This window comes from Lepidothrix coronata, unplaced genomic scaffold, assembly GCF_001604755.1.
Source record: "Lepidothrix coronata isolate B3197 unplaced genomic scaffold, Lepidothrix_coronata-1.0 Scaffold4, whole genome shotgun sequence".
Classification (NCBI taxonomy): Eukaryota; Metazoa; Chordata; class Aves; order Passeriformes; family Pipridae; genus Lepidothrix; species Lepidothrix coronata.
The window spans coordinates 354,891-373,950 of record NW_016690184.1 but is presented as its reverse complement, the minus strand read 5'-3'; the positions used below and the strand labels follow the sequence as shown (position 1 = coordinate 373,950).

Below are 19,060 nucleotides of genomic sequence, written 5' to 3'. Positions count from 1 at the left end.
TTTCTCATTTGACTGCTGGGTTACTATATAAATAAAATGCTTCAATAAAAATAATAGTGATTGATTCCTATCTTTTCTTTTTTTACTTTTCTATTGCTCAAAAGCACATAATAAAACATCACCTCCTTGCATGGTAATTCTCTGAATACGAGTTTTCAAAATGTAAAACCAGGTCAGAAACAAGTAACTATTCTGGGGCAGGGGGGAGGGAGGTGAAGGCAGGGTGTGTGTTTATCTTTCCATAAGGCAGATATGGAGCAGAGACAATAAGCACCTAAAACTAGGTGACACACACTTGTCTCCATATAACCATACCTCGTATGTGCAATGAATGCACTGCCAAGTCAGTTAACAGGTGACTTGAAGATTACTGCTGTACACTTTGGCTATGGAACTATCCCGAGATGTTTTATTAAGCATCCGCAAACATATTTGTGAGGTTCTTTCTATCTTCTGCTGCTGCTCTGAGGCCCCAAGTGATCAGCTTGATGCAGCAGAGCTTCTTCGCCTCTTCCCAACAGGCAGCTCACAAAGCTCAATTAGCATTTGAGTCGTCCCCAGATTCTTCTCTTCCAGTCTCTCTAAGTAGGGCCTTTTATCACCACGTGATGCTGGAGAGGGGAGCATATTTAGCGTTTGTCCTGTTCCCTCTAGGGCTTCTGGTGTACTGCCAGTTCCTCAGCAGTGCACACTGCCCTTTGTGATCTGAGCAGTGAGTCAAGGTAAAACAAGGAACAAGTAATCAAAGCAGTTCCAGCTAACACAAGTGTTGGAAGGAGACTGACTGAAGGCAACAGAGAAGATAAAATCCTTTATTCCTGTAGTAACAGGATTTATTCCCATTACACTAACTCAGATCCTAGGAACATGTCCTGCAGACTGTTGCTTTTTGTTAATTTAAACACTTAACAAAACTCTCCCTCAAGAGCTGTTTTACTGCAGCTCTCTTTAGGTTCTACATACATGAGGCAGGTAGTAAAGCACTCAGCAAACTTGCAAAATGTTTACATATTCTTTACAAACAAATTATTTCTGATAGTTCTGGCAGAAAGCATTCCCATCGCTTCCGTCCAGGCAGTTGCAATTTTTACTGCTCCCAGTTTATTTTCAAAGCACATAGATGGATGTGCGTGTGAGAGGCAGATCACCAGTGGACTGGGAGTAGAGTGCTTTTGAACAGGTCAAAACAAAATCTTCACATGGAGAGCTGCCAATTTAAAAATTACTTCCAAAACGAGAACAATGCTTAGATAAACTCATGTGCCTACAGAACTCTAATGGAAATATTTAAACAATATAACACATGCATAATACTACCAGATATATCCAATGGCACTACTGCTATAAAGACGATGGAATTAATTTGGAAAATATTAATTTAATTTATCATTTTATAAAAATGTTTAAATATTGCTTTTAGTTACTAACAAACTGAAGATTTTTTTTTAAATTAGTCTTCTCAACTATGAGTGTAAGAAACATCACCTAATAAAAGTCTACCACCCCCTTTATCCTGTGCAAGATTTTTAATTTTGATCAATTTGATCACGAAGCTACCTGCAAGGTATTCGAGTAAAATTTTACTTTAAAATATATTCATAATTAAAACTAACAATTAGGGTGTTGTTAAACTGGGAAGACCTTTCTGTAGAGAAGAGGCTTTTCTACAGCTACGTGCAAAATGTTATGTCAGCAGCATAGTAAGGTTGTGTACTCAAAGCTAAAAATAAAACGCTGAAAAACAGAACAATAAATCTCAATTTTTCTTTATATGGTGGAATATTTTTGTTATTTCTGACAGATTCAACAAGATGCCCAGTGTATTTTAAGAAGTGTAAGAGTAGGTGACTTGAGTTGGTTTTCACGTTCGCATTGTTTGGCATCAGTGGATGGTAATCACTACAAAATATCAATTTACCCCAAGTCCCAAAGGTATAAACACTCTTCTGTCCCCTCCCGCCTGTTTGTTCTCCAAAACTCAAAACAAACCAAGCCATGAAGCGTACAACAAATGTGGCATTATGTGATTCAGCTTTCCATATTCATTTAGACTACAGTTTCACACCTATGAAATCAAACACACACAGTATGTGAGAAAGTTTTATCATTTTAGAATCAAAATATCCCTTAAAATATTTACATTTTACAGTAAAAAGGATAGCAAAACACAAAGTAATGTACAAGCTTAGGTATTCAAGTTTTTGAAGCATGGAAAATGGTGGGAGAAATGAATTTACTACTACAAATCATATTTTCAAGAATTTAGGTTAAAAATGCTTTCTTTTTAAAACAAGTGCAGTTTAAAGCATTAACATTCGAGCAGCTCAGCCTTCCAATTTCTGGTCACAAACTGCTTCAGATGCTTAGGAAATACTTGAAAACTAATGAAATACACTTGAATTTTTTTATTGTACTACTGAATAATTTAAAAAAAACCCAAACTCTTCACACCACCAAGCATATTGTTTTGTTGTAATGTGTGGATTCTGAGGCTTTGCTACAGTCTTTAAAAACAGTGCAATTTAAAAAGAAGTTTATTGTATGAAAATCACCTTTAAAATTATCAGAGCATCTTAAAACAGAAGAGAGCACAAATTACCAAAGGCAGCAACTATATTGCAGACTTGACTAAAGCCAACTTCCTCAACTAACAAAATTCCTAAGCCTTTATTGCATATTAATAAAAGAAATCTTTAAAATTTTGAATATACAGCAATGTAAAATTTTTAAAAATATTAAACTCCTACTTCTAGCGATAGTTGGTATAATGAAAAAAAAGGATGAGTATTGGTACATCGAGTGGTACCAAAACACAGACTTGTTTCTGCAAAACACCAACATGGAATAAAAAAGATGGCACAATCCTAGCAGGCTCTTTTTTTATACAAAGTTTTATGACATTACTCTAACAGTTTATTTAAATAGGATTTTAAAAGACTGCCTGCATCTTTTTACCTTTTACTTTTAGTTCTGTCACTGTGGTCCCTATGTCTCTCTCTGTTCTTTTCACTTTCCCGTTCTCTATGCTTCTCTTTGTTTTTCTCCTTCTCCTTATCTTTTTCATGAGCCTGTTCTTCACTTTTAGGCTTCTCTGTCTTTTTTTCTGGATTTCTAGTGTCTCTGGGGCTTTTTCCATCAGCAGCCCTATCACTGTGTGGAGATCGCACTCTTTCTTTGTCTCTCTGTCCTTCCTCTCTACTCTTCCTCTCTCTCTCTTTTTCCTGGTTTCTGTCTCTGCGTCTGTTTCTGTCAGAATCTTGCTCCCAGTACTTTTCGTTGCTCCACTCTTTTTCATGTCTCTCTTTTTTTTGGTGATGGGTTTCACTGTAAAGCCTTTGTCGATCATTTTTTCCTCTACTGAACCCTCTCTCCAAATGCTGTTCTTCTCTGCCCCAAGGATCGCTGTGGCGTCTTTCTGGTCTCCTACTGTCTTTAGTCTGAAAAAAATTTTCTGGTCCCAAAAATCTTGATTGTTTGTGAGCCACTGGTAGCCCTTGTGCAATGGGTCCAGCATAATGTGGTGGCTGGCCTGATAAATGAGCTACTGGTGGCCATGGCATCATTGGATTTTGAGGAAAACCAAAGCCAGGAGGGGGAAGAAGCGGAGGTGGTAAATGAGGAGGAAATCCAAACATAGGGTTGTTTTGCTGAGGGAAGTTATGAGGTGCAGGAGCCTGAAACTGAAATCCAGGTGGATTAGGTTTAGGATGCTGAAAATTCTGCTGCGGAGGTCCAACAGATGAGAAGCTGCCACTTGGAACAGGGCTTGGGACTTTGGAAATAAATTCAGAACGAGAAGAATTTTCGGTTTCAAAATGAGATGAAGTTGCTGCTGGTCCTCTTCTAAATGAATTCACTGTTTCAATGTTTTGCATCAGTGCAACTTCCTGTGAGTGTTTGTTATCTTCCGCTTGTGATGCAACTGTGCTATCTGCTTTAGCTGCAGCTGAACTGAACTGCGACTCATTGGTTTGCAGATCACTTTGATACAGGTTTAAGCCCACTTCCCCAGAAGACTGTTTATTCTCTGTTTCTATTTGATCATTTCCTGAAGGATTCTGTCGGTCTTCACTTCTGCTAACGTCTCCATCCTTGTTTTCTGAAGTATTAGTCTGCTGGCTTCGTCCAGCTGCCTGTCGTGGGTCTCTTTTAAGATTAATAAATGGTGGTGATTTAGAAGTACTAACAGTGGTACCTTCAGCAGAACCTACACTAACATTGTTCTCATTGGGTTTTTTCCCTGCATTTGATGAGGAAGAAAAGCTGGAATTTGTGCTCCTTTTAACTTCCTGTGAAACACTATCCTTGTCTGGTACCTGCAACTTTGGGTCATTTTCTTTACTTTCTTCTGTTTCTTTATTCTGTGACTGAGCAGATAAATTTGCTAAAAATGCTTCTGTGGAGACATCTGGAGGTTTTCCCTTAAGACTCAACCCTATCAAAGAACCAGCACTTTTTGCAGAACTTGAGGTCCCTGCAGCTGCTGTATCCACAGGTACAGCAGTGTTAGTGGATTCTTGAAGATCATCCAAACCAGTCTTTGCTTCACTAACTTCCGTAGTTATATCAGCAACATCCATGTTGTCTTCTTTCAAGGTTGCCTGTTCATTTAATAATGGTATCTCTTCACTAGGACCTGCTTCTGACTTGCTGTGTTCGTATACCTGCCCTGTCGTACCCAACAGACTTTGAAGAATATCATCCACTGGCAATGGTTTATTTGCTAATTCCAGAGTAGAAGGCTGATTTTCCCATCCAACCAGGACTCCAGGAAGAAACCTGAGAGGTTTCGGTGGTTCATGTTTGGTGCTTTCCACCAGTGGTTCAACAACTGCTGGAACATCTTCTATATTAGACTGCTGAAGTTTATTTCTCTGCTTGTGCAGCACAGTTGTGAAGGAATTGAAAAAATTATTTTCCTCTTCTTCTAGTGCCAACTCGTGATGAGAGACTTCAGGTTTGCTTGGCTTGCTTTTCTTCTCTGGTGGCATGCTACTCAAGGTACTTTCAGCAGCTTCATCCACAAAACTACTAGTAACACTTGAAACAGCAGTAATCTGCCTCTTCATTTTCTGGCGAATTATCAATCCCAGTAATAAATTTGGTCGATGTATTTCAATCCCTGTACAAAATTGTAACAGCAATTTATTATCTCTTTATATTTTGTTAATGGCAATCATTTCAACAAAAACCCCCATACTCTCACAATATATTACAGAAAGTAATAATTTTTTGAAATTTGAAATTTCCATTGTTAAACACAACAAACAATACTTAAAATAATAAAAATTTATTTCCAACATTATAGTTCAAATATTGCAAATTGTTTTAAGTACTATACTGCCCCTTATAACTTCCAAAGAGAGAACACAAGACAGTTGTTTAGGATATTTAGTCTCATCAGAGACACATAGAAGTTAAACATCGTGTTTGTCTAACACAGTTGCAGTCTAGTAAAAGTGGTACCATAGCAAAAGAGGAAAAAAAAAATAAACACAAAGTCTCCTCATCAATTTGCATTAGACATACTTCTTCAAAGATTTACCGAGAGTGAATTTCCATAACGATTCCCTCATTCCAGGAAAGGTACTGTGTTTTAAGTTATACTATTACCTATCCCTTCATTATGTATTTTGTTCTGTATAATTTAGGTTCTTGCAAAAAAATTATGAGCTGTAGCTCACTCTCTTGATTTCAGTCCTGCCTATCTCAAAAAGAGAGATCATCCACAAATATTTATAACCAAGATAAATCGATACAAAATAACTCAGGTGTAAGCAGAACAGCTGAAAGCTATTTTAGGACCTTTTCTTCCTTGGCCTACGTTTTAAACTTTCCACGTATTTTTTTTAAGGATCTTTGGAATACTTGAGAAAAAAAGAATTAGTACATTTCAAATCATGAAAAATACTATTTTAAAGTGAGAGTATCAATTCGGAACCCAGTAGAACTACGACAGTCCACTTGCATAACTGAGTTTACTGCCACTGAAATCTAAAAAGCCATGTGGGTTAGAAAAGGAATGAACAAAGTTATAACACGAAACAAAGTTATACATAGTAATTTTTTCAATATCAATACTTTAAAGTATCAGAATAATCTAGCAACGGGAAATTAATGTATTTTCAAGGAAACTAATATAATAATACTATGGCAAACCCATTACATTTTGGAATAAAATGGTAGGCATTTTTTAATTTAATTTCCTCTTAAATTTCTGTTGCAAACTTCTTTTAGTAGCATTATGATGATTAAGTTCCAAATTCCAAGCAGTACTTACCAGGCCCATCAAAAGGCACAAGGTGATGAGGGACTTTATCTGAAGAACCCAGAGGGATGAGGTACAAATCTTTCACTTGCTTCATATTATTGGCCGCTACACCATAACGTTTTCTGCTGCTGAAATAGGCAAACAACAACGCATAGGAGATCTGATCCTCTTCAGTTACTGGGGTAAAGCGAACTACACAGATCTCCTGTTTACAAGAAGAGAGAGAAAAAGTTGGTCAAGTACATTTTTCTGTGAAATGTTAATTGTTTTACTGACTGCTCTTTATTTAAAAGCACAGTTCAGAGGAGAAAAAGCCTCCTCAGGAAGGCAGAGAACAACAGAGGAGACAGAAGGAACAGAAACATGGCCAAAAAGAGAAATTCAGGAGAACTAGATAAAACAAATAGAAAGCATTTAGTACTAAGAAAGTTAATTGAAGTGCATGATAAAAGAGCCAATATTTTATCAGTCAGTTAAATAACAAGTTTATTTATGCCGGCTTCCAATTAATTATTCCACTTCCAACCCTTAACATTACTACAAAGCTGTATTTTGTAGTCCATTGTGTCCAAGAGATCCATTAATAATGGGGAAGACCAGTATTCAGATCCCAGAATTATGCCCAAAGCCCAGCTCAGGAATTGATGCTGAAGTTGATGCTGTTTAATGGCTTAATGAGTGATCTGGAACACTGGACAGGAGATTCCCTGCAGAACTGAGATGGCACCTAAGCAGGGGCAGTGGTCAATATGCTGAAGGGCTGGCAGCCATGCAGGGGGACTTCAGCAGGCTGAAAAAACAGGCTGACCTTTGTCAATGGAAGAAAAGTTGAAATTTAAAAGCCTGCACTTTGAGCTGGAGTAGCCTTATGCACCAAGACAGGTTGAGGAGCTGATTGCCTGGAAAACAGCTTGCCCTAAAATAACATGAGGGTCCTGATGGACAAGCTGAATATGAACCAGTAACATGCCCATGCCAGCCAAGAAGGCCAACTGCATTCTGGGTGTCAGAAATGAAGCAGTCAGCAGGCCAAGGGAAATGGCTATTCTTTTCTATACAGCACTTGTGAGACAGCATCTGGAAAAGACTATCTAGTTTTGGGAAGCACAAGGACAACTGAAACACAGCAGGATAAGTCCAGCAGATGGTTTTGCACACTGTAACAGTACCAAAATGAAAGGTAACACTTGAGACTTGGTTTTGCACACCGTAACAATACTGAAATGCAAGGGTAACACTTGAGACATAAGAAGTGGCACTCAGGACAAGTTACTGTGTCAAAGGAATACAGGTATTGTCAAACAGCAAACGACCGGTTATGGTTAGATAGGAAGAAAATAAACACCAGCAGCTGCCATTCATCCCAATCAATATAACCGTCAGATATCCTTAAAAGTGTCATGTATTTCACAAATGTTTCAAAAAGAAACAAAAAAAGTATCTTTAGGATGACTCAAATGTACATTAAACAGCAAGTCTTTAATATGTAAAATTTTTACCTTGGTCCCTGAAGCTTTGATTTTTTCTACATAATCCCAGACAGTGTGAGGAGATATCCTTCCACCTACTTGAATACTATCAGGTAAATCCTACGAGAAAAGACAACAGAAATCTGAATCCAACATAAATAGTGTGATAAATCCTTCATCCAGTATCTGTTTCCTATATTCAAAACATACTTTGTTCTTTTAGTTTTTAAATTATAATTCAAAAATATTGGTAGAAGTTACAACAGTAGAAACAAACTCTGGATATTTAAATTAATATTCTCAGTGTAAAGTTAATAATATGCAACAAATAAACTATCATTCGATACTGTTCATTTATACCTCTCCAAAACTATTCTTTTCAGTAACATTAACTACCAACAGAACTGTACTGTGTTCTAGAAACACTCAACCTATCTGTAAGATCAAACTGCAAAGAGAGCTCCACAGTAGTATGTAATAAACTTTCTAAAATTTTCATCTTGAGGGGAAAACATAATCTACACATGCATGTATATACAGACGTAAATTTGTTCTTGGATACTAAGCAACATAAAGAGACTTTCAGATCGTTCAAGAACACCTAAGAAAAAAGTTTTTTGAAATAAAGCAGATGAGTTTTGAAAAGAACATCCTACTCATAAACCAATCCTTTAGTATTAAGGATTACTGCATGCCCTGCACTCCCCTGAAGATTTGACAGCAAACTAAAGACAATCTAATTAACTGAAGACCTAAGTCCTTTTGATAAGAAAACTGATGCTTCCTGTGTAACTGGCAAGAAGTAACATTGAATCTTATGGGCTCTCTGATCTTAATTTTACAGAAGAATGAAGACAACTATTAAAGGCAGTTGCATGCTTTTCCTGCCTCTCAGATACTGAAGAGAACGTTCCAGAAACTTTTTTTTTTTTAGTGACAATTTAGTCTTACAATGGAAGGTTAGGACGAGAATTGCCACCAGGCAAAAAAAAATAAACCCCATTAAGCAGGTTTCTGTTGTAAATAAGATGAACCACAGGTACATTATTGAGTAATACTTTACTTAAAAATACAGACCTTAACCTACACCCTCCCACAAATACTTTACTCAGCACACTGATCATGCTTCACTGTGTTTCATCATTATACTATCATACATGGTACACAAGTTGCTAAAGTTAATAAATAAACTGTTCGTTCTTTGCAGTAAATATAATTACCTCTGTTAAATACTCAAAAGAGCCAGAAACTGGATAAGCCTTAATAACAAACTTTGCCACTGAAGGCATATTGATAAAACCCTTCCAGATGAAATTCAGGCGTGCCAGAAACAGACTTTCACATTCCACAGTACCGGGCGTTTCTGACCTAAAAAGGGACAAACAAAAACTCACTTTGTTTATAACATGATATATCACACAAGGTAATGTAAATAATAATTTTTCTTTATAAAAAAAATAAGTATTATGAAGAATTTTCTTTTTCAATTAAGCATCCTGCCAAGAGATAGGCAGACAATCATGTTTCTCATCTTCCAGTGGAGTAGATATATGGTTCAGGAAGGACAGGCAGATAAGCAGTACATTAGTTCACTACTGTATCTTTTAAAAACAGAGAAGTTATTTAGTCCAACAGTTATTAAACACTACTGAAGGGGACACAAACATATAGGGGCTGCTCAGCCAGCGAGACTTTCCCCTGCCACAGGGAGGAATGAAGATAAACTGCCTGCTGGCCTATCCTACTTTCCTAACTCCTACATTTTGTTGCAACGCTGTCTATCCACCATCCGAATGCCTATGTTCCCTGTCCTTCTCCTTGCCCCACAGGCTGGCTGCTAATCTCTTCTCACCTATGCATCACTTTCACAGCTTCTGTGAGTACTACAGAAGTACCCAATTCACCAGTACAGGTGAGTACCCAATTTCACCTGTACAAAACTGTCTTTCCTCCCTTCAAAGAAAAGCCTCAGTTTTGTCAACAAAGCAGCTGCAAAAACTAAATGGGAAGACAATTTCACAGGAGAGTGCTTCTCAGCCTGAGGGTTTCCTTACCGAAAAGATTACACATTTCAACATTTCCCAACACGTTGCTATCAAAATATTCTAGGCACGCTATTAGCAGTTTTAAGCTGGATGCCCAGTAGTACCAGATGTTGTGCTGTTACAGTAACACGGAAACCTACGTTTACGTCTGTCTATATACTAGACACTGCAGATTCCAAGTCAAGTCCACTGTCCTTGGTAAAGGATCACACTGTCCCAACAAAGGCAAAATTTCAGCATGAACTGTGGTCAATTCTAAATAACTGGGAGTTGTTTCTTCTAGAAAATCCTCCCTCAAACCAGAAACAAGCAGTCTCATAAACTGCAATTTCCTCTTTAATGAATAGCAGAGTGTGGAAGAAAATGAAGAGGGGGCTGACAGCAAGTACAGCAAAACATCAATCAAGCTGCTGTTATCTGTCATGTCTAGAAAATCACTGCTCTGAGATTTGAAACGAGTCTGATTTCTCACTGCAAATGCTCTGTTTAGAGCAATCTCAAATTCCCTGGCTTTATATATATACACATACACAAAGACACACACTTATTCAAATGCAGCACTGTTCAAACTACATTCCTTAATAGCAAAATACAACATGAAATCTATATCCTGATTTCTTTTAATGTGAATTCTTTTTAGACCTTGTTGCATCAGAAAACATAGTTTATTTTTCCCTAAAAGAAAATGTGGTAATTAGAAGTTTGCAATCACAACAATATATGTACTATTATTTATATAAATGCACAATTACTCCAGCAGAGAACTCCATTCTTAAGATGTGTGCAACTTCAAGTACACAAATGGATTAATGAAATGCAATTAAAAAATTAGCTTTAGACATAATAGCTTAACGAGAATAATGTCTTCCATTTAAAAATACTGTTTCTACAGTTTATATTACTTTGGGAGAGGGGTGAATGATTTCGATGAGTCTTGCTTATCATCTTCCAGTAATTCTGAAGCTAAAATACTTGATGTTGAGGAAAGTGCATCCGCAATGCTCTCAGCTTCATTGTCTGACTGTTTCCGTGCAACTCCAACAGACACTTTCACTTTTTTCGCAGAAAGATCATCAGTAGGTGGTGCCATTCGTCCTGCAGAGAAGGAATTGCAGTGGGCTTTATTTTTTATTAAAGAAACAAAAAGAGGAGTTCCTCTGAACACATGGAAGACACACCAAAACCACCACATATTGTCATTGAAGCGGGATAGGATAAGGAATTCATACATTTTATACCTATTTTACATTGTATAAATTTATCCATTGTATATATTTATACCGTACTATACATAAATATTGACACTATAATGGCACAGGATAAAGAAATGAGGAATCAATGCTAGTATGCACATCCATTATAGGGATTTCTTTCTCTGCAGTCTTTTTTTATAAAAAAGATGACAAGTTTATGCCAATAACCTATCATTTTAGTAGTCTCTTTTGTAAATTATTAAGTAGAACACTGCTTCCACAACTTTCAAACTACATTAAGAACTAGATTTATTTACATTCTTGAGGTATACTGAGATTTATGAATGAAATTACAGAGGCATGATACATTTATTTTCATGTGCTTTTCTGAATACCTATGCAGATTTTGCAGTTAAGATCGAAGAGATGATTTTTATGTTGACTTGTGGTGTCCGGAGATGCAGATTCATTTATTTCTTTATCTTTTTCAGCTTCGTCTGACTTCTCAAACTTCATATTAGGTTCCTAAGAAAAGTCAAATACATTTTAGTTAGCCTTTCCCCCCCGTTAATATCCAGAGCTAATATTGCCATTCATATTGCTTAAATGTTTTATAGTGTTTTCTCCCCTTCAGACATAAAGGTTCTGCTTCAGATGTATAGCCTAAAATGCTGTCACAAAATCACAGACGCATTAAAAGAATTAATTGGTATTCCCAAATATCTTTAGGTAACATTTAGAACATTTTCTAATTTCTACTTTTCTATTTTCTACAATTGCCAGAATTCATGATACAGTCACAATATGGAAGGAAAAAACCCAACTAATCCACCAGGCCCCGAAGTAAAAGTCAGCAAGGATCAAAGAAAAATTGAACTCAAACCTAACATGTAATTACAGATCTGAAAAACAAAATCATAAACAAAACACTTCACAACCACGTTGTCTATGAACTAAATACACTGTGGTGTCATGCTTTCTTTTCTACCTGAATTTCCATTACTTCCTCTTGTTCTTTCATCGGTGTTTCACTTTCAATTTCTATTTCTCCTTTGTGAGTAATTTTTGTGATAGGTCTTCTTTCAACTTCTCTCTGTTCTTTCTCAATCATTTCAATTGTCTGTGAAAACAGGAAGTTATGTGCACTTATTCCCAAACCATAAAATTTGGAAATCCACAAATATAAGAAATAAATAGGATTGCCATTAGAAAACTCTCTGGAGAAAAAAATAATACATTTTTATTTTGCAAGTGTCAACTAGTTTCATAACACAAACATGCAAGCAGCCCATCTAACTTCTCCTACAGTGCAGCAAGTACTTACCAGGCATGTATTTAAACAACTTATAAAGCAAACTTTCAACACGAAATGAAAATATTGGTAATTCTGATTTTCTAAGAGTTTAACTTAAAAAAACCCCAAAAAACCAAAAAAATAAACAAACAAAAAAAAACCCAGAACAAAACAAAAATAAAACAAAAAAAAACCCAAACAAAAACAAAAAACCAAAACCAAACCAAAAACCAACCAACAAACAAACAAACAAACACCAAAACAAAAAAAACAAACCAAAACAAAAAGGCATCAACTCCATAATAGTAGGGACAATGTATGATATAACATACATGCAGAATTGTATTATTTCTTCAAGATCTTGCTTATTAATACATAAACCTAATGTTTCACCTCAAAGGTATTCACCATTTAAAGGTATTCTTAAAAGTAATGGATATGCTAATTCTCATCAGGACTGCTGATTTGCTCTGTTGCAATAAAATAAAATATAAACCATTATTTCTAATATTGCTTCTAAAGGCACATTTACAGTTCTTAAACCAAGAAGTGTTGGCTATTGCAAATATTTTAAGCCTGGTTTAAGGAAACAAGGATTCTACAATTGCTTTATCTGCCTGCCAAATACCTACAGTTACTTTTGAACACTCTGGGAAATTAAAAAAAAAAAAATTAAGTAGCAGACTTGATGTCTTGCTTAAACAGGAAAATGAAAAATATAGTAAAATGATACATATTTATTTTAAATGCTATATTCCATTTCAAATTCTAGAAATTTTGAAGTATTTCTCCAAAATAATAGGGACCCTGTAGTAATCTTTTGAGCAGCATAAACACTTGTTTTGAAACTCTCACAATAGTGGAATACTATCATGTGTGGTCTGTTTTCAGTATTTCAATAATGTTTACAAAAACAAATGTAATAGCTACAGAATAATCAAACTTTTCATGCCTTTATAGGCTTTCGAAACAACTTCAAGATAACAGAATAATCCGACAACTGTTTTTGCATAGAAACTAACAAAAAGTTGTCATGATTCATAAACAGATCTAGTCACAATATGCAACGGAAAGGAAAAAACACAGGAATAATTACTACTGCAATGCACATTGCAGTCTCTAAAACAGCATCACACCATACTGAATCAGTTATCATGGAACATTCATTCTCAGTACACAGAATTCAAGAGGATGAATTTCCATCTATTCTGTGTTACATTACCTACTCATTAATTTCTTTTATCAGAAATCATCTGATAAAACCCACAATTCCTGGTATGATAAAACCCAAACACAAAATGCATGCCAGTTAACACTATCCAAATATCAAGCTTTTAGGTTCTATGATGTGGCATATAAATACCAAAGATTCTGTCAATATAAATCCAGATTTTGTAAACTAGAAGACTTTTAATGGTCATTTCCAAGCAGCTGCAGTTATCATTGGACTAAATGGCCAATAAACAGGGTATTATTTAAAAAAGGTATTTTCTATAAAAATAATACAGTTTCTCATATTGCTGCTTCTCCTCCTAAACTGTCAACACAGCTATAAATATAGTGTAACTGTCTGTTTCAAGAAAAGTCATGCTCAAAGTAAGCTAATAATCTTCCTATACTCTCTTGGGGTTTTTTTTGCTATTTGGGTTTTTTTTCTGTTTTCCCTTTAGGCTGCTTTTCAGACTGGCAGATCAGGTTTTCAGCTCCGAGTTTACTTCTTGGTGGGTGATTTGTCATGCTCCATCAGTTGGTTAAAACCAATACCAGTTTGGTTTGGTTTGTCCAAACAGATCTCTCTCCCTCTTTAAAAAATGGGTATTTCTAAAGCTCTAGCAAGAGCTTTAAAATCTTACAGAAAATAAGCACAAAGAAGCCTTCACTCTTGAGACAGAAGAACAAAGAGCAAGCAGCAATACAGTTGCATGGCAAAGGAAAATGCTTGGTTTCCCCCTTTCAGGAACTGACTACACTCCTTTCACTTCTGTCCTAAAAACCTCTTTGGGTTTTGAATACTAAAGAAATTATAGAGATCCTCCTGCTTAGTCACAATTGCTTTGTACAACATGCATTCTGTTCTTTCTGCATACACTTAACCTGCAAACAGAAGTTACACATGTTTAGGCTGTCAACCAAACAACAGAAGTTCACAAATCTCACATGTCTGTTTTCTCTCTGTCTCCAGGCAGCCAGTTCTTTGGAAGCCAGTTCTTCTGGACTCATTTTTATTAGATGGTCTGGAGTAACCTCTCCTTTCAGTACTTTCTTAAATAATATCTAGAAGAAAAAAGAAAAGTAACTATTGTTGTCAAGACAAAAACAGCTTGCAGCAGGAAATACATGACAGAAGCAACATACAACATGCTTTGTACAGCTATAGGGATCATGTGGGTTTGTTTCTTCCACTGCAGGAAGTGGTACCAGATTTTGTAACATAAAAATCTTAATTCCAGAGTTCCATTTATTCTACATAACAATGTATCTACATACACCCTTACTGATCAGATGTATAATCAACAGTTGTTTCAAAGGAGAAAATGAGTTTATGCCCACTGCAGCAGTAACTCAGACATTTTGGTTTTCTAAAAAGGTGCAAATCCTCGTATTATACAACAAAGAGAAGACAGTATCAAAGAGGATGTTTACGCTTCTTGACTGAATGAAATCCTAGGGTAAAAGAAAGAGAACCAACTAATTTAGGGGTATGAACAAAGACAAGGCAGAAGTTAGAAGTTAGCTTTTTCATATAATTTACAGCTGGCTAATTGTAATGGCAAAATACTACAAACAAAGCAACTTCATCAGAGTAACTGATAAAAGGACAAAAGACAGAAGCTGAGGAAGTATGATGTTGACTAATGAGCTCATAGAAAGCAGAAAAGAGAGTGAAGATAAAGCTTGAGAAATCTGGGTATGAAAAAGCATGGTGAGACAAGATCCTGGACAGCAAAATCCTTAGTGTAGTAAACACCAAAGAGTTATGGGGGAAAACAGGAACATCCAAATAAGAGATCAGTGGTAGACTGATATACACTACACTTTGAAACCCAGCAATAAAACATACAGTGAGAGCAAAGAGTAGAAGAATTAATAATGAGGAAAAAGAAGACAGAGAACACTGAGTGCCCAAAGAACAAACAACATGAAAGAAACAAAAAAACCTATTAAAAAAAACCCCAAACAGGTAAATTGCAGCAGGATTTATAAAGTATCTACATAGAAGACTGTTCCTTTAATCGACAGCAAATAAAGGATTTCTGTAAAGCACAACAGACAAATTTCACATACATTATTTTTAGGATCTTTTAGATTAAACATTAAGCTTCTGTATTTGTTCTTATACTTTGCATCAGTGTCTCGAAAAAAAGAAAACAGCTCTCTTTCAATCCTTGTGGCAACTTTTGCTGCTCTCTCCTCGGGAATCTTTAAACTGGAGTCTGTCAATCTGTGAGAAAACACAATGGTAGAAATTACCAAATGCTTCCAAATAATTAATATTTTTTCCTCTGCTTTCCAAATGAAAATATTTCCAAGCACGTATTAATAATTTATTACTATATTTTTACCTTTTCATCAGAATTTCTTTAAGAGACTGCTTGACACTTTGTCTTATCTGATCAGCAGAAGGTTTAGAAGCTGGCACGGCCGGCAGGTGTGTTGCACTAATGGATCCTTTCTCATTTTTCTTTTTCTTAATTTCTTGTTTCTCATGAACACCTGTCAAAACACAGTTAAAAATTGTAAAATTCTCATGCCACTTTTATAAACTTTTACTGTTGCTGGAGTTACTGTCATGAAATTTTATTTTTAAACTGCTAAGAACTGAACTTCAAAAAGAAGGAATGGACCCACAGGGTGGATGGTTTTTGATAGGTTGAGTTTTTTTTATTTCTTTGGTTTGGATTTTGTGTTACTTAGATTAATCCAGAAAAAAAGCTTCCTTAGCAGAAACAAAAAGGGTTACTGCCCTTTGATTTAAGGTATTTTCTTCTACACTAAACCAAGATGACCAGTGCTTATTAGTTTAATCTTAAGTAAGATTTTTGACTCTGAATTTTTTAACAGCATAGATTAATTTTTCAATGAATGAACTGAGAAATAATATACCATGAAGCATGTATCATAAGCATAGTAAGTTTAACTTTAAAATCCCATTTTTCATTAAACTTAGCATTTCTGTATCTGTTAGCCAATCAAAATTATTTCAATTATAATAATCTTAGCTTCTGATTCAGAACACTCTCAAAACAAAGTCATTATAAGGACTGTGTCACAAATAATACAAATAATGGATAAGTTAACCAAATTAAAATCATTAAAGCAAAATTATTAATTTTCAGAGTGTCAACTGAAAGGTCATCTGTCTCAGCACGTGAATACATCACTAATTTTGAGCAGAAGCCTTCTATTTAGGCAAGCAATGGGAAATAAATAATACTAATTTTTTTCACTTTCTACTCTGGAAAAAGAAACAAATTGAAGACTGAGAAAGATCTAACTGGAGAGTTCGATTGTAAAAAGAAGTCTTTCTTTATTATTACTTTCCCCTATTGAGTGCAACTTAGAATGCATTAACACCAGAAGCAAACTTAACTATATTTTCAAGTGGCTATAAAAAGCCAGACTTTCTTTTCTGTTGGGCAGACAGCGTGGGTGGATCAACTCTCATTAATTCAACTGATTCCAATCAAAATTACCAACTTCCCTTTCCTTGCCATCAAGGTGGTGCAGACCTAAGAGCTCTTTGCCATTCTGTGCTGTGCTCTACAGTGTTCCTATGCTGGTCTTGTTAAGTACAGCAGCTTTAATAATGCTTTTATTTCCTCAATACATATTTTTGCTCATCTCCTCCTCCTCAGAAGGATGAAGAACTGGACTATAAAACCTTTCAAAAACTGCAGCCTGACAGGGTCGGGGGAAATGGAAAATCTTCACATGCCAGTAACACTTCGGCAACATTTCAACCATCTGATAAAAAAGTCCCACAGCAAGCAAGTGATGGGCAAGATTAGCAATAAACAATGCCATTATAAGCATAATTCAAAGCAGGTAACCGATTAAGACAAATGTACTGCTTTAATTTCAATGCTAATTGTCCTAAATGAGACTGCCAAGTGTCTTCTCTTATTAAAAATGATTTTGAGATTAACTTCTATTCTGAAATGGTCACTGTATTGTCAGTATAAAATACTTACATTTAGATTTACATTTAACGCTGATATTTTCAACTCTAATAAGAGTTTCTAGAATGTATCGGCATTGGCAAAAAAACAGAAGAGCAGAATTATGTATTTTTTAGACAAAAATTCAAAGCTTGAGTTTAGGAGTTAAAGATGGTTCTCACACAAAATCTCACTAGCTTTGCTGCTGAGATTTCAGTTCGAAACGACAACAATTTCACATTATCACGATCTTAGAAGAATAACGCTTCCTGGAAGGGAGCTGGGGAGAGGACAGAAGTTGCTGGGAGGGGAAATACGTTCCTTCAACCTTTCAAATAAAATGTAGATAAAAATCTGATGACTCAGTGTGCAATATAGTTGATAAAATGAACTGAGTTGAAATGAGTTGATAAAATTGACAATTTGTGCAAAACACATAATTCGTACAGAAATTAAAACACTTTTATAGACACTAAGTATTTCATAGCATTTTACTGAAGAGTATTTCAAAGTCTCAAGCAATGTGAAATAAAGTTTAATACAGAGATGTCTGTGTACTTTTCTTCCACTCGGTTACATGAGCATCCTCTACTATTGAAACAGGAAACACACATCTACATAGGAAGCATTTATCTACAAAAAAAATAATTAAAAAAAAAGAGAGAAATAAAGATCATAAACATCATGGGACCAACAGCTCTTCAGATCACCATCTCTTCCACTATGGAATATGGTTTGAAAAACTGATGCTATAAAGAAAGTTATCATCCTTCACTGTACATATATGTGAATTACAGTGTGCAGTACTTCACCAAACCTCAGTACCTGATTTTGTGGACCTTTCTGCCATACTAAGGGATTCTTTACTTATTTTTTCATTTTTATCTTCAGAGGATCGCCGAGGAATTACACCAGTTTGTGGTCCTTTCCGAGCAGTAACATGCTGCCCTTTTTTAGCATCCAAGTCTCTGGACTCTGACAAGTTCTTCCCATCACCAGATTCCTGAAATAAACATTAACACGTGTTAGCACACTACTGAATGCTACAATCAACCACCACCTAATTACCACATATTTTTCTTTTTTTTTTCTTTTTGTATGTATAACGTATACCCTGGATGTATACACCATCATATAATATTTTCTAAAGAGTTATTGAACAAAATTCCAAATTACTGCCAAGCACTGCAGTCTCTTTTAAATACTGGCTGAAGACACAACACAGACAATTTACATTTAAGCTCTGTATTGAAAACCACTACGTTTTATTTTAATATGTCAGGGATGAATGAACATCCCTTAACTGGCTTTAGTCACATATCCACAGACATCACTGATGTTTAAAAAGCTATGTAAACCAAAATTAAAAAGAATAGCTTACATGTCAGAATTTCCATATTACTATTCAGAAATAAGATAGAATTATTGATGACGATGTTATCATGAATATGATACACTAAAAGACTGAAGAATTGTCTCAATACTCTTTGCAAATTATTCTTTGGTTAGTAAAATCAGACACAAAAAGTAGAAAGGCCCCAATTAAAGCATTAGGCATTTTCCTCCACACACAATCTGAAGTAAAAATAATCAAAAGTAAAACACTGTTGGCATATTGTCTTACAGATA

General features: G+C 35.5%; 1 protein-coding gene across 9 annotated transcripts in view; it reads right to left on the bottom strand.

The window, feature by feature from the left end:
• Positions 1-796: 796 nt before the first annotated feature.
• The window catches only part of PHF3 (PHD finger protein 3), a 51,617-nt gene continuing 33,353 nt past the window's right edge, over positions 797-19,060 (bottom strand). For all 9 annotated transcript variants that reach the window (XM_017824550.1, XM_017824586.1, XM_017824619.1 and 6 more), the window contains 11 exons: positions 18,257-18,434; positions 15,836-15,986; positions 15,558-15,714; positions 14,430-14,546; positions 11,967-12,098; positions 11,374-11,503; positions 10,688-10,880; positions 8,961-9,108; positions 7,771-7,860; positions 6,281-6,476; positions 797-5,122 (listed from right to left, as the gene is read on the bottom strand). In XM_017824550.1, the coding sequence (XP_017680039.1) occupies positions 2,952-5,122; positions 6,281-6,476; positions 7,771-7,860; positions 8,961-9,108; positions 10,688-10,880; positions 11,374-11,503; positions 11,967-12,098; positions 14,430-14,546; positions 15,558-15,714; positions 15,836-15,986; positions 18,257-18,434 (3,663 nt within the window). In that variant the 3' untranslated portion in view covers positions 797-2,951. The remainder of the gene's footprint in view (positions 5,123-6,280; positions 6,477-7,770; positions 7,861-8,960; positions 9,109-10,687; positions 10,881-11,373; positions 11,504-11,966; positions 12,099-14,429; positions 14,547-15,557; positions 15,715-15,835; positions 15,987-18,256; positions 18,435-19,060) is intronic.